General features: G+C 39.0%; 1 protein-coding gene across 13 annotated transcripts in view; it reads right to left on the minus strand.

Annotated features, from left to right (window-relative positions):
• Positions 1-309: 309 nt before the first annotated feature.
• Positions 310-13,874, minus strand: part of MAP7 (microtubule associated protein 7) — a 110,531-nt gene continuing 96,966 nt past the window's right edge. For 10 of the 13 annotated variants that reach the window (XM_039567935.1, XM_039567937.1, XM_039567936.1 and 7 more), the window contains 7 exons: positions 12,837-13,029; positions 11,252-11,353; positions 10,920-10,970; positions 10,765-10,822; positions 8,176-8,314; positions 2,812-3,038; positions 314-2,142 (listed from right to left, as the gene is read on the minus strand). In XM_039567935.1, coding sequence (XP_039423869.1) covers positions 2,132-2,142; positions 2,812-3,038; positions 8,176-8,314; positions 10,765-10,822; positions 10,920-10,970; positions 11,252-11,353; positions 12,837-13,029 — 781 coding nt within the window. In that variant the 3' untranslated portion in view covers positions 314-2,131. Of the gene's footprint in view, positions 2,143-2,811; positions 3,039-5,533; positions 7,435-8,175; positions 8,315-10,764; positions 10,823-10,919; positions 10,971-11,251; positions 11,354-12,836; positions 13,030-13,874 lie in introns of those variants that run through there. The other 3 variants (XM_010399498.4, XM_019288106.3, XM_019288113.3) reach the window with 2 other exon arrangements.

Genomic DNA, 13,874 nt, shown 5'->3' on the forward strand with positions numbered 1-13,874 from the left:
TGCAAACAGTGAAGGAACTGTGTTGAAATCTCCCAGAAAACAGATCAGCATAATTTATAACCAATCCTAAATAGCTCAAAATCAACACAATTTACACTTGATCCTAAATGAATCCTAAGACTGACGCTAAATGTTACTGTTCCTTTGCTCTGTTTCTAATTGCAAGTGACTCTGTACTGATTTTCCAGTAAAGAAATTAGAGAATACCTGAAGCAAAGTTTTAAGCAGACCAGCAGTAGACAGAATAGTCTTCCATCAGAGACTGACTCTTGCTTCAACTATGCAAGAAAATGAAAATATAAGTAGAAATAAATATTTCAAACAAGTTTTATTTGGTACTTACATGCTATATATAGTTTTAAAGAAAAACTACATATTTTGGACACTTCAAAATATTGTGGCTATGTACACGGAAAACTAAAGAAAGCAAGAAAGGAACCCAACTCATTTTACTGTGTCACAAGTTACTAGTGAAAGCACTCTGACTGAATGGCTGTTTTTTCCCTTCCATAAATATTCTGGCAGATGAAGTCTCTTTCATTTTATTTCCATTGCTTTTATCGCATCTCCTCTATAAGATGAACACTTGGCAGCAGCAGAAATTTCTTCAAAAATTCTTCGGCTTTTGTCTCAGAGGATTTCTTCTGCTAGCACAGACTTTCTGCACAGCTTCCTAGAGGGCTCGCTCAGTGCTCACTAAAGGCAAGTGCAGGAATCTTAATGGTAGATTCTGTTAGCAGGAGCTGAGAGCCCATGAACCTCCATTTCCCCTACCCAAGGATCTTCTCACTGATTCAGACAGCAGTGCCTCAAGCCTTCAGTGATGCTTGAAACTCAAATACCCAGAGCAAGCTTTGCCTCCAACAGCATTGTTTAGCAAAGCACAAAAATGTGCAAGATTTTACAGTTCTGCACAACAGCAACCAAAAGTGTGGGATGAAGCAATGAATGACAGTAGAAATCAGCATCAAACTAAAGAGAAAGCAACCTGCATCGTTCCTCTTACCACTCAAACCGCACTGCTTTATAAAAACCACACACTACATAAAAAGCACAAACAATGACCATTTTCCATTTGCTCTGAAACGAGCAAATCCCAAAAGTCCCAAAACCTGCATCATCATCCGAAACTCAAATATCCCAGGTTTCACACAGTCTTCAATAGTCTGATAAGGCAAAGGAAAAGTCTTCCATCATTGGGAACAGCAGCAATTTACAGGACTCAGAACAAGGTATTTCCTTGTATGTGTGTGCACACGTGTGCACATATGCATACACATCTTTTATAGTATTGTGAACATGGATGTAACTAAAAAAAAAATCAAGTTTGCTGTATCTTTTTACCACATATGTCTAATTTATTCAATTAAATTTCTGTACTGAGCAAAATTCATAAATACATCATCTAGGAGAACAATAGGTTTTCCTCTTGTCCATGAAAAAATAATGCTTTCAAATTTTCACATTTTAAAACCTGTCTTGTTTTGTGTTTTTAGAGAAAATGTGAGAAGATCATAGTGACGTCTCAATTTACAGAATGTCCCTGTAGGAATTACATTTACAAGAACCTGATACAGAAGCCTATAGTGTGCCCCCATAATTAGAGTTCTCTGCAATAACATTTAAACCAACAGGTTTAAATAAAACACCCCATTAACTCTACTTGTAGAGCAATGAGGCATTTATTTTTCAAGTATTAGAACCACAAAGTGTAAAAGATTCTTTGCCAATTTTAAAATTATGCCTTTTAAACCAATACCCACCTTTTTAAAAAAACAAAAAAAATCAGTCCCACCACCCAAATCAGCCCATTACTTTCAGATTCCAGTGTCTTGTGTCTTAAGGAATGCAGAAATATTCATTTACTAACAAAAGAAGCTTGTTGGAAATAGCCATATTAAGTAACGCACGTGAAGCATGATTTTTTCTAGTGATGAAAGCTATTAGAATGGTGATCCAAGTCTATTCCTCTCATTTCTTCTGCTGGTTTTACTAAAGTCCTTCCAAAAAAGATACTCAAGAAATCTTTAAAAAACTGGAGAGAAAAAATAAAACACTCCTTCATTGCATGGAAGAAACTCCACTGACTGCAGAGATGCTCATATCACCTTTGGTTCTTCAGAAGAAACAATCAGATCACTTCTAAAAGAGAAGGTAAAAATGACAGGTCAGAGTGGCAATTCTTACTTCAAAATGTTATGTGCTTATGCAATTATTTTACTGTAAGATGATTTTCATTGCATTTTTAGGCCAGAGAAAAATAAAGTGCTATCCAATTTAATTTGCTAGATTAGTATTTGTTTACCAAACATTCTTGAAAAGTTATGATATACTTCAGAAAAATCCAGTGTCCTGCAAACCATCCCTCCATGCCTGCAAGAACTTAATGAGGAAAGCACATCCAGAATTTCAAAAAGTAGTTTGTAAAAAGTAGTAGCTCCCCTTCTGCATGTGCGTGTCAAGCACTGCACTTGCAAAACTGGAACCCAGTGGCTGATCATAAGGCCAGAACAACAGCTGTCACCTATCACTTCTGTGTGAAAGTACATGCCAAACCTTTCCAAGCAACCTCAAATGGCAGAAAGTAAAATATATGTGAGAAGCCCTCCTCCAGGAAAAGAGAAGGCCTCAGCACCTTTTGCACTGCATCTATATGTGTTTGGCATACATAGCTTTACAAAGAGGACATGTGTCCCCAAATAATGTGGAGTTTAAAAATGCTTAAATGAATCAACTTATATTAATTGAGAGCTCTGGGACCTCTGTCAATTACAACACATTACAAGTGTTAGTGAACCACAGCAAACCTACCTGCTGTTTGATGTGTTTGAACACTATCTACCTGAGGCAAGAGAGTCCCCTTATCTTCAAAGGCTAGAATAGGATTCAAAGGAATTTCGGGACTATTGTTTCCATCATTGTTCATAGCATCCAGCCGGGATGGTTTAGAACCAAGAGGCAGGTTCATGATCTCTTCAAAGTTATCATTCTGCATAGACATTCCATTTTCATTTGCGTTTTTCTCTGGATTGAGATTGCTGAAAGAGAAACATAGAAATTTTTCCTTAATACTTTATCTAGAACAGAAATTTAGTCATCCTCAAAGCTATAGTACAAATGTAAGAGAAGTCTGCATCAATCCCAAGCATTCTTTTAGCCAGAGAAAACAAAACTATGCTTCTACAAGAGTAGGAAGTACTCTTTTCACAGCCAAGTACTTGGTATTCCTTCCCTCAAACCCACGGGATAGTAGTTACTTTTGGCTACATGAGAGCCAGAACTACAGGGTGCTCTGTGGCCACCTCAGTCTGAGAAGTGACTGCAGCACCACCACTACCTGGAACCCTGCACATAATGCAATTTACAGCCTCTAACATCTTTTTCAGATCTCATAGTCTTTGTTGTACCCTTCCTCTTATTGCAAATCAATGTGATTGCCCTTAGATAAGATCACTGTAATTTTTATTATTTCTTGGATCACCTCCTGCCACCAGTTCTGGAGCAGCCTCTTCTATATGCCACTTACCCAGAGAAAAAACTCCCTTGTCAATGCAGTGCTCCTTTCAGTCCCTCCTCCCAGACAAGCTCTGAGGGTTTATTTCCAAGACACTACGCAGCTCCACATTTCTCCTGTTGATCATGTCCAAGCCAAAAGCGCCTCCCTCCCTCCTCCTGTCAATCTGCACTTTCATTTCCCATCTCCCACATGACAGAGATGCCTTATGAGCGAGCTCTTGTACATCTCCCCCAGTCAAGAGCAGCACAAGCACAGACACTCTGCTGTTGCACGTACTCTCTCCTGATGATACTTGCTCATGTCTTGCATGACTCTCCCAACCCCTTTATTAGGTGCTGCAATTGCCAAATCCCTCTCACTCTGCAGATGGCATGTCCTATCCTGCCAGAGGGGAGAAATTAAGATGCTACTTCAGTGAATAGGATGAAAGTAATGGGACCTTAAGCTCCTCAAGCAAGAGCTTGTACTCAACAAATACTCAAAAATCTTATGATCTTTCACAGGTGCTTCTTAAGGTCCTGAACAGTTAGATCCTGACAACCTTGAGTACCTATTCCCTATTTGGACCACATCGTAAGTGTTCAGGTTGTTTGGAAATGTTTCAGTCACAAAGGCTCAGATGCAATTTTCCTAGATTGAAACTTGGCTATCAATTTCCTTAGGCCATTTCTCAGTAGGTGGCTTGGTTTCACAGGCTAATTTTCTCCTGACAGCACATTTACTAGTCTTAAAAAGAAACCTGCTTATAATTGGCATACAGTATATTTTCATTTGCTGGCTTCTTTGTGTTTACAACTCTGCACCAACAATTAAAGAATTGTTTTACAGTATTCCCCAAGAGACAGAAAACAATCATTGCTCTTTTGAAAGTGGCAATGCTTTATCCAAAGCCCAGATTTCCTGTGGGAATCACATGCTGCTGTTCATATCAAGCCTTCCCAGGTTTTTCAAACCATCGCCAGTTCTTTCTCAGAAAGGCACTCCTTTTTTTTCAACTGTGGATATGCTGGGCAAATTTCAAAGTGAAAAATATGTTTCACTGCATTGAATTTGGGAGCAGACACAGAAACCCTGCTGGCTGCCTGGAGAGCTCCTAAACCACATCACCCTTTTGTGCCAGAGATCCACATCTGCAAGACAAAGAGCAGAATCTGTGAAATGCTTTAGGTCTATTAAAACCTGCTCTGTAATGTACAGTCATTAGGTTATTATTCACTATAAAGTATCCTATTACTTATTTTATCCCGATCTACTGCCAATAACCGTACTAGAGCTAGGATAACATGCCAAGTTTGATGAATGGGGTAAGCAAGAGGTACGAAGAGAGCAACTGCTCATTCAGATAAATTAAACAGCACGGTAGTTCAACAAGTATTAGAGCAATGAAGAAGCTTCTTGCTTCTGCAAACAGAATATTTCTACCCAATTTATCAGTTGACAATGAAAAAATAATTCTTCATATTTAGTATTTGTCATTGCACTGCCAGTATTACACACAGAGTTAGATCAGGATTCATTCAGACTTGAATGATGCCTTTTGAGACAGAGGAGTCTCTGCAATCACGAACAAGGTACAGAAAAGGAAATCAGGACTATAAATACTCTAAATTTTGTGGTATAAAATCGTTTAGATTCTATGCTGCTTGATCCACCTAATTGCTAGAGGAGCAAATTTAGACAAAACAAAGGAGAAAATAGAACAGTGGAATTAATTTCCACTGGACATCTTAGAGGCCACAAGCTCAAAAGAAGATTAGATAAATTCCTAGGAGATTGGTATGCCCTCCAGCTTCTGGTAATTAGCAGCTTAGGGACTCCTTGAGCCTATGGTTGCATTTGGACCACAATGCTTAGCAACCCTTCATTGGCCAGAGGATCTCCTGGTAATTACGTTTTTTTCCCCCTTTACATTGTACTACAGGCCATTAAAGCAAAGAACACAAAAAAATAAAAAAGGGCTTTTGACCTGCTACAGCTGTTCTTTCTGTCTTATGTTACATTCTTAATGTTGTCTAAGTGTCTAATGCAACACCAGAGATGTCCTTTTCAGGCATACAATTCTGCAGAAAGAACTGGATAATTTTGGCATTCTAATATATTCCATAAGTATGCTTGTAGCAAGACACTTATGTAATAGAGGGGGAAAAAAAAGTTGCCTGAGTTGTTCAGAGTGCATTTCCAAACATAACAATCTTGCAAGCATCTGAAGGACATCTCCATGGCAGCTGAAAAGCATCTCTGCAGCTTCAGACCAGGACACATCAATATTAACAAGATAGACTGGAAGATGTTGAGAAAAAAGAAGCCAGTTTACTTAAAGGAACTGGAACATCCAAAAAATTTACAATTACTGAAAATTATATCTGTTGTAGATAATTTTAGCCAAAACTCTATGTAGCCACAGATTGAAATTAGAATTACAAGAGACTAAAAATAAAGAAAGAAGGCCAGAATTCAGTATATCTGTTTCTCACCATTCATCGGAAAGCATCACTGAACAGGAAAAAATAAAATACAGACTTGCAGGCCTTTGAAAAATGCCAAAATATCTTCACAGCTGGTATTTCTGATCTGAAGGACAATGTCAGTCACCTCATTTATCGAGAGGATTTTTGCAGAGGAGACATAGATAGACATTAACAGCAAAACGGACGCCAGACTTTTGGATGATAAATGGTGCTTATTTTTAATCCACTGAGACAACAGCACTGAAACCAGCCAGCAATAAGGAGTTTTCTTTTCCAGGACAAGATATGAAGGCAATCACCCAGACCAACTGTATATTTCTAAAAACTGGTTATCTAACCTACCCAGAGACCCAACTCCGTGCACACAGGATGGAGACATGAGGTGACCTGTGCTCACCGAGGCATTTTGCACTGCATTGCAAGTGTTTGTAGGAAACAGCACAGAAAAGAGGAATTACAGAGTAAGTACCATAAGGAAAGTACTGTCAACATAAACCACAGTACTGAAATAACTTTTTCTAAGAAGTAGCAGACACGATCTATCATGGGCAAAGAATTAGACAATGGAGTACAAGCAAAAATCTGCAAGTGGGCTATGGATTAGGCAGCTGTAGGATTCTGCATCACACTGTCCGCTCACCCACACAAGCACACGACACAAGTTCCCCAGGTAACAGCTTTTTAACTTCTGGTCAGAAATCTCAGCACTCTTGCCCTTAAAAAATGATGAAGTCTTTTTCAGACAAAAGCCAGATCTTGCTGAGGGCTGATTATGAGTGAGGTGCTCACTCAGGAGACAACTTGCACCCACTGCCCCTGTGTGTGCTACCTGGTATCTGGCTGCCAGACAACCACAGCACACAAGATGCAGTAGCAGTGGTGTTGGCACCTGTGGCTTTTACCATGTGACAAAATCTATGGGACACTACCAAGTGCTTCAGGCTTCACCTTCCCGGTCACTGTGGATGTACCTCTGAAGCAGACACATTCCAACCTGGCATGCCAGTTCTCCCTTCTACAACCTTACATGCTCTTCCTACTTTTGTCAGTGTTCTTTGATCTCATTTATTCGTTCTTCACTGTGGGCATTCTGAGGTTCCTTCCACACAGATTATAATGGTAGAGGACAGCACTCATTAGCGTGGCACATTTTGTATTTCAAACATCAAGGTGCTTGTAAGGCTGGGAGTGATTAACATTTTAATAGCTGCCCAAGACAATTATGAGGCAGCTCATCCAATGTAGCTCAGTGTCACTGACAGAACTTCCCTCAGCAGGAGCATCCTTGTCAGCATGACAGCAGGCTGAGATCCCCCAGGCATATGGAGGGATCGAGAAAGGGCAAATTCCTCCTTCAATTAGTGCCAATCACACCCTGAAGCTGTGTCCATTACAGACTGCACAATGGCTTCCCACATTCAAGTTTTTCCATGCATATTCTGGCACTACCTGCATAAAACATGAAAGGACTGTGAGATTATTTGGCTTTCTGCATCACTAAAATTAAAATAACTGACAGCTCATGCTTATGTAACAGATGTCACTCGGTTCAATACTGAGGTTTCAAGTGTTTCAACAATTTCTCAAAGTCTGAGTGACTTGCTTCATGGCTACAGAGAGCTCCCAACATACAATATCTGCCTCCCCAAATACTCCTTATGAGGAACAAAGCTGTTTTCTCAAAAAGCATAACCAAAGCGACTAGTCCTGTATCTCACACAAAGGACATATCTACAGCAACACTTGCTAATACTTCAAGCAGTTCAGAAATCAAAACAACTAGGCTGAAAGCACAGTAGTCATTATTCCAATTAAGAAAATCACCAGTACAAGCCCAGAGTGGGTTTTACAAAGCTTAATTCAGGGAAAGGAACGGAAAAAATTTCCCTTTCCATTAAGTTTCAATAAATGTAATAATTGCTGGCGAACACACTTTGTTCCAAACACTGCAAAGAACATGCTCTATTTTTTTTTTAGATTTTTCCCTATCAGTTAGCAAAAATCAGTTACTGCTATTTGAAATATGATAAAGCTCTTTTCTGAACACAGGACAAGATAAAAACCAGGAAACAAGGCAGATTGAACAGCTGCCTCTTATTTAGTTAATGAACACATGGATCTGAATATAATTTATTACTCTAGTAGCCCTCATCCTCCAAACACTTCCCCTGACACTCGGCAATGTTTTACCTGTCCACATTTATGGGGGGCTGGTTTGGAGCCACCACGCGCGTGCAGGCGGCCGGAGTCCCATTGTGCGGAGGTGGCACTGCGTGCTGGAGCTGAGGCCCTGCTGCAGGCTCCAAGGGAGAGGCAGGACCAGCTGCGACTGGACAGAGAAAACAGGCTTTCATAAAACCAAGCAGCAGCATCTACCCTGTAGGTCAGGGTAAAATATTTTCTACAAAAGCCAGCAAAGCCAAGGCGAGTTACAGTTTTAAAAAATACACGGTTCCCACACCCCTCCCCTCTCTCTCTACCCAACCCTATCTCCTTTGTCGAGTTTTTGGGCACATAAACCCTTTTTCAGGTCCAAACTAAATGTCACAGATTTCAAAGCCATAGCTTTGTGAAGAAAAATAAACGTTTTACAGTCATATGCACAATTCCAACACATAAGGCAGTGGGCAAAAGAGGCTGGTATCTGATAGAATGTTATGCTGGCACTTTTCAAGCAGCAATAGAGAATGGAATAGAACAACACTGGGACATTACTAATTCCATACATTGGTATTTCTTGATTCCAGTAACTCAAAAAGAAATCAAGAAATAAAATCTCCATTGGGAAGGATACTTCTTTAAATAAGTACCAAATTACTACTCTAAAACATTGCAGAGAGCTACATAAAATTAGGTTATCTGTGTCCCTCATGCTGAGACCACGTGATACGTGTTTCTAGCCTGCCTCCTGGTTTCCTTTTAAAGTACAACTACAGCCTTCTGCATTGTGTCTAGAGTCCCTCTAATTCATACACAGGTCAGTAAAAGGAAACAACTGCACCCCACCCATTCTAACATCTGCTACAGTAATTGCAAGGACTGTTCAGTATTCATAGGCTTGGACACATTTATACCATTACCCAAAACCTCATCTGAGAAGCCCCTCCTTCAGCTGCTCTGTTTTGCTGTACTCTAAATGTTTGGGCTGAAGATTTCTATACCGAATGTATTAGTCTGATCTTTGGCAAGTTTTTATATGGAAGATACTGGAAATAGAGGTTTCTGTGCTTCTACAAAGGGAATAATAGGAAAATATATTTGCTTTATGATTTAAAGGGAAAAAGCAGAAGCAAAAGTTGCTCTGCTTTAGAAATGCGAAAGAACCTCCTATTTTGAAGCAGAGGCCAAACAAATGACCAAAAGGTGATGGATTTTTTCATTGTATGATTTGGCCATTCCCACAAAGGTCTCCTCAGGTTTCGGCAAAGAGTAAGACTTAAGAAAAAAATTTTAAAACAATCTGTTTGTGGATAGTCAGAGGTCTGTTAAAGTGCAATATGAAAACTCATGTGGCCAGAATGTGCCCATTAATCCATACCTTTAACTCAGTGGCATATATAGATAATGAAAAGCCAAACAGTAGAGCAGCCCTGAGGCTGAGAGCAGTTTTCTCTTTATTCAGTCACTCAAGGACTCCAGCCTTCCCTTGGGCCTAGGGAAATGGAGATCCAAAGTCTCCTCTGCCTTAGGAAACTGATAGAAAACTACTTCTATTTCTAGAGGGAAAACACTAGCCAAAGGTTATGGAGCCCTTTATAGTTTCAGGAATTATTTAAATGGTTTATAACACCTTCAACAATACCCACAGACAAAGATGGCATCCCAGATGAATCCTGTATTAGTAGCTTGCAAACTTTTTGACCCAAGATACTATGTAAACAAATAACAAACACATGTAATGAAATCTGCATTAAAAGGTTTCCTGACAGTGCTAATTATAGTGTTCACTTTAAACATCAAGAAAAAAATCATCCATCAGCCAGTGCTGCTATCTTCCCTGTTACTCAACCCAAATACAAAGGAGAAAAAGATTAATGTCATTTAATTTGTTATGCTACAATAGGATAAGCCATTTGATAGCGTGACTTCAGTAGCTTTAAACAGTGCTAATTCACACCTGGCGATTGTTGAATATAAGCTATATTTTCTTTTTCTTCCTTTATTATAAGTATTAAAGTCTTATATAGAAGATTGCCTAAAAAGAAATAAAGATAGACAGAATGGAGTAGAAGGAAAGCATAAGAGTGTGGGTGTGACAAGAAGACTAAGCTTTTGTAGTAGCTCAATTTTGTCAAAAAAAGAAATAAAGACCAAGTGAATAAGGCAGCAGGTGTGGAAGAAAGAAGTCACAGGGAGATGTTTAGAACAATGAACACTTTGTTTTGATGACTAAGAAGAAATAATCTTTTAAGCAAGTGAAGTAAATCTGCAACAACCACATCTGAAATAATATAAGAAAGAAACTGTAGAATTGGTTTCTTTTGTGATCTGAAGCACAAAATAGTTTCCTTTCACTTTATAAATAATTAAACTTGTTAAGAAAATACCTTTTGCTAAACACCAATGTGACAAAGTTGCTAAAACATTGGACTCATTTAGTAATGGCTAACTACCTATACAGAAAGGCTGAATAATTTATGTCTGCTAAGATTTCATTTATACTCCTCTCTCATAGTTTACTGCAATTAGCGTGCCAAGTTTCAGAACTGTTTCTCAACTCCCTGTGCTCAGTAGGCACTTATTCACCTATTGTGCTCAGGGCACAGTTAAACACAATACCTGCTTCTCCAGTGATATTTGCCTTTGCTATATGTCCATTTTGCTGGTCATTGGGTTTCTACAAAGGAAGCACAGTTTTGCAAATTAAAAATGGCACTAGGGAAAAAAAACTGAAATGTGTTCAATATTTACATGTGTTGAATAGCAGCACTGACCTTATCTACAGCTTCTACACGCCTAGTTCTCTTCATGATCTCCTCAAGCCTCTACAATGAAATGTAAAGGGGTAAAATAATATTTGCTGGCATTAATTTGAATATCTTTCTCCCAAACCACAACTGCTTGTCATTTATCAGCTGTATCTGTTTATTGCAAAAAAGATGAATTATTCATTACTGTTGGCAATATTCTCTTCATTGTCACATCAGGCCAATGAGGACTGCAGCTTTTATGAGAGCACATTTATGTAATTTACTTCCTACTGCCGAGGTGGAAACAGACTGCTAAGGCAAAACCAATCACAGTTTCTCTTCATGGACTGAGTTACCTTCTTCCTTTCCAAGCGCTCTTGCTCTTCTCTTTGGAAATGCTTTTCACGTTCTAATCGAATCCGCTCTGCCTCTTCCCGCAGGCGAGCTTCCTCTTCTTTCTACATTGGTGGTAAAAGAAAAAGAAGTGGGGAATAATTTACTATTTGAGGACAGTTTTATACTCTATGCTTAATTATGCATATCTACAACACCCTGAAAAGACACTTTTGAGGTTTACAAGTCACCAAAAATCTTGTCAGGTGGAATTGCACATTTCTTGATTAATCTCCGTGTTTTGCGTAGCATTAGGAGAGTGGAACTTAACAGTGGACATCATGTTTGTTTCTGTGCCTGTTCCAGAGCACACCAGATAACAAATAAGGAATAAATTTTCTAGCCTTCAGCATTAAAACAGCATCCAGAAAAATATTAGAGAGATCCACGCTTTGCGTGGTGGATGTTCTCGAGAGTAAAACAAATGCAGTAGAATGCTTTGTTTGGCCAACAGAGTAACTGTTTAATGAGATCAAGGGCAAACAGCCACAGGCCTGTTTGCACAAACTTTCCATGCCTGCTTTTTTAATTAAATGCAAAATTTGTCTGGAATATACTGTAGAGGGGCCTTGCTCCCTGACAGTGACACTGTTGTATGATGGAACTACTACAACCAATCATTTGTTGCATCTGTAACATCCAAAAAAGCCTTGACCGTGTGCTATTTCTGAGTGCTGAGTTAAGCCTCAGTTTAACATTTCAAAGAAAGTAGCACACATCTTCTGAAAAAGGCGAATGGAGCTTCTCAGCCATATTCACTAACACAATCCTTTATCATCAATCCTTTTATTATCAGAATCATACATTTACACACCAGAAGAAAACCTCGTGTCTACAAGGCAAATTGAAGTGTTGGATTGTGGAAGAATAAAGCACATGCAAGAAGTAAGAGGACATGTGAGAAGAGAAGAATCCTATCCAGAATGCTTACCACAGCCTCTCCTGAAGTCAGTCATTAGGTCCATCAAAAATGAAAGTACTTGAAAAACTTAATTTTCATTTATTTACTCTTATGTCTTTTGACTAGCTACTCTGATTTCAGGAAGACTGTGCCATATAAAGGTTCTCCTTGGTCTGATTAAATCTCCCCCTTCCCACCAGTCCCAAAAGCAGTATTTGGCACAGGATTAGAACTTAGCAGTACTGTATCTCTAACACAGTGAATAGTTATCTTTGCATCTGGACTTTCTATATCTGTTGGGACAAAGAATTCTCTGGTATAACAGCACTTATCGAAATTCCCCAATACAACTGTATTGATTTTTTTTCATCACAATTTATGAGGAGTAAGAAAGGATTTGTTCTAAATACATTGTAAAGGGAGAGGGAAAAAACCAAACCAAAGCTCAACTCCCTATCCCATGTTTTTGTCAAGTAGAAATACCTCTACTCTTTGAACTACTCTATGGAATGAACTCTGTCCCAACACCTTTCAGATAGAATTTAAATTTTAGATATTGCTCTAATTTAGGTGCTGTGTAAGAGGTGCTGCTTCACCCACTTCACTGTCAACTAGATTGGCCCAGAAATTCCAAGAGGGAAGCATACTTGTTTCTGAATGCGCTCCATCTCTTCTTTCTCCTTCTGCTCCCTCTCTTCTGCCTGGCGGCGCAGCCGTTCCTCCTTTTCCCGCTCCTCTGCATCCTTCCTTTGTTTCTCTGCTTCTTGTCTGCGAGCTTCCTCCTCTTCCCGGCGAGCTCTTTCTTCAGCTATCCTCTGTGACAACTCTTCTTTCTTTTGCCTGCAATCATTAAATAAGCATAAGAGAAACAGGTAATAAAAGTAGGGGAAAAAGCCAAACCACCAGATTCCTGACCCAGCACTGCTATCCCAACTGGATGAAGGATGTACTGCTGTCTTATTCCTAAGTTGTTCTGCTTCCCATAGGGACCAAACATGAAGCCCGATGGAATACAAAACACTTTGCAATGCAACACCAATACTCCTCCAGCATACATCTGCCTGATCTATGACTCACATACTTTCTGAATCAGAAATAGTATCTTTGATTAATATATTTTGCAAAACACTCCTTTTTGCTATTCCATATAATCATATTTTGAAATAGTATGCATTTTTGGCACCCATCTCACCTCATGGCAAAGATTAAGAAAAAGTATCTAATTCTGCTGGTTTTTGAAGGTTACTTCCTAACCTTACTAATGGCCCCTCATCCTTGTATTACGGAGTGAGTAGCTTTTCCTCTTAACCTTTGATGTTTCCCAAATTATTTAGGAATTTTTACCCTATCTTCCCAGCTGAAGAATCCTCACCTGTTTAGTTGATTTTCATATGGGAACTGTATGGTACTTGTGATCTTCCTTGATGTCTGTCTGCACTTAATTTTCTAGTTTTACTGATTTTACTATCTCGAAAAAATATAAAACTCAACATTCAAAATGTAGATTTATCTTGATTAGTTCAGAATGACATTTTCATTTTGTTCTTGTTTTCTTTTAACTTGTAACAGTTCATTTACTTTGTCAACTGTGACTCACCTGATACTTTCATATATTCAACCCCAGACAAGATCTCTTCCCTCAGAAATAATTTGGCCAGAGACCACCAACACAGGAGTCAAGTTAG

This window comes from Corvus cornix, chromosome 3, assembly GCF_000738735.6.
Source record: "Corvus cornix cornix isolate S_Up_H32 chromosome 3, ASM73873v5, whole genome shotgun sequence".
Lineage (NCBI taxonomy): Eukaryota > Metazoa > Chordata > Aves > Passeriformes > Corvidae > Corvus > Corvus cornix.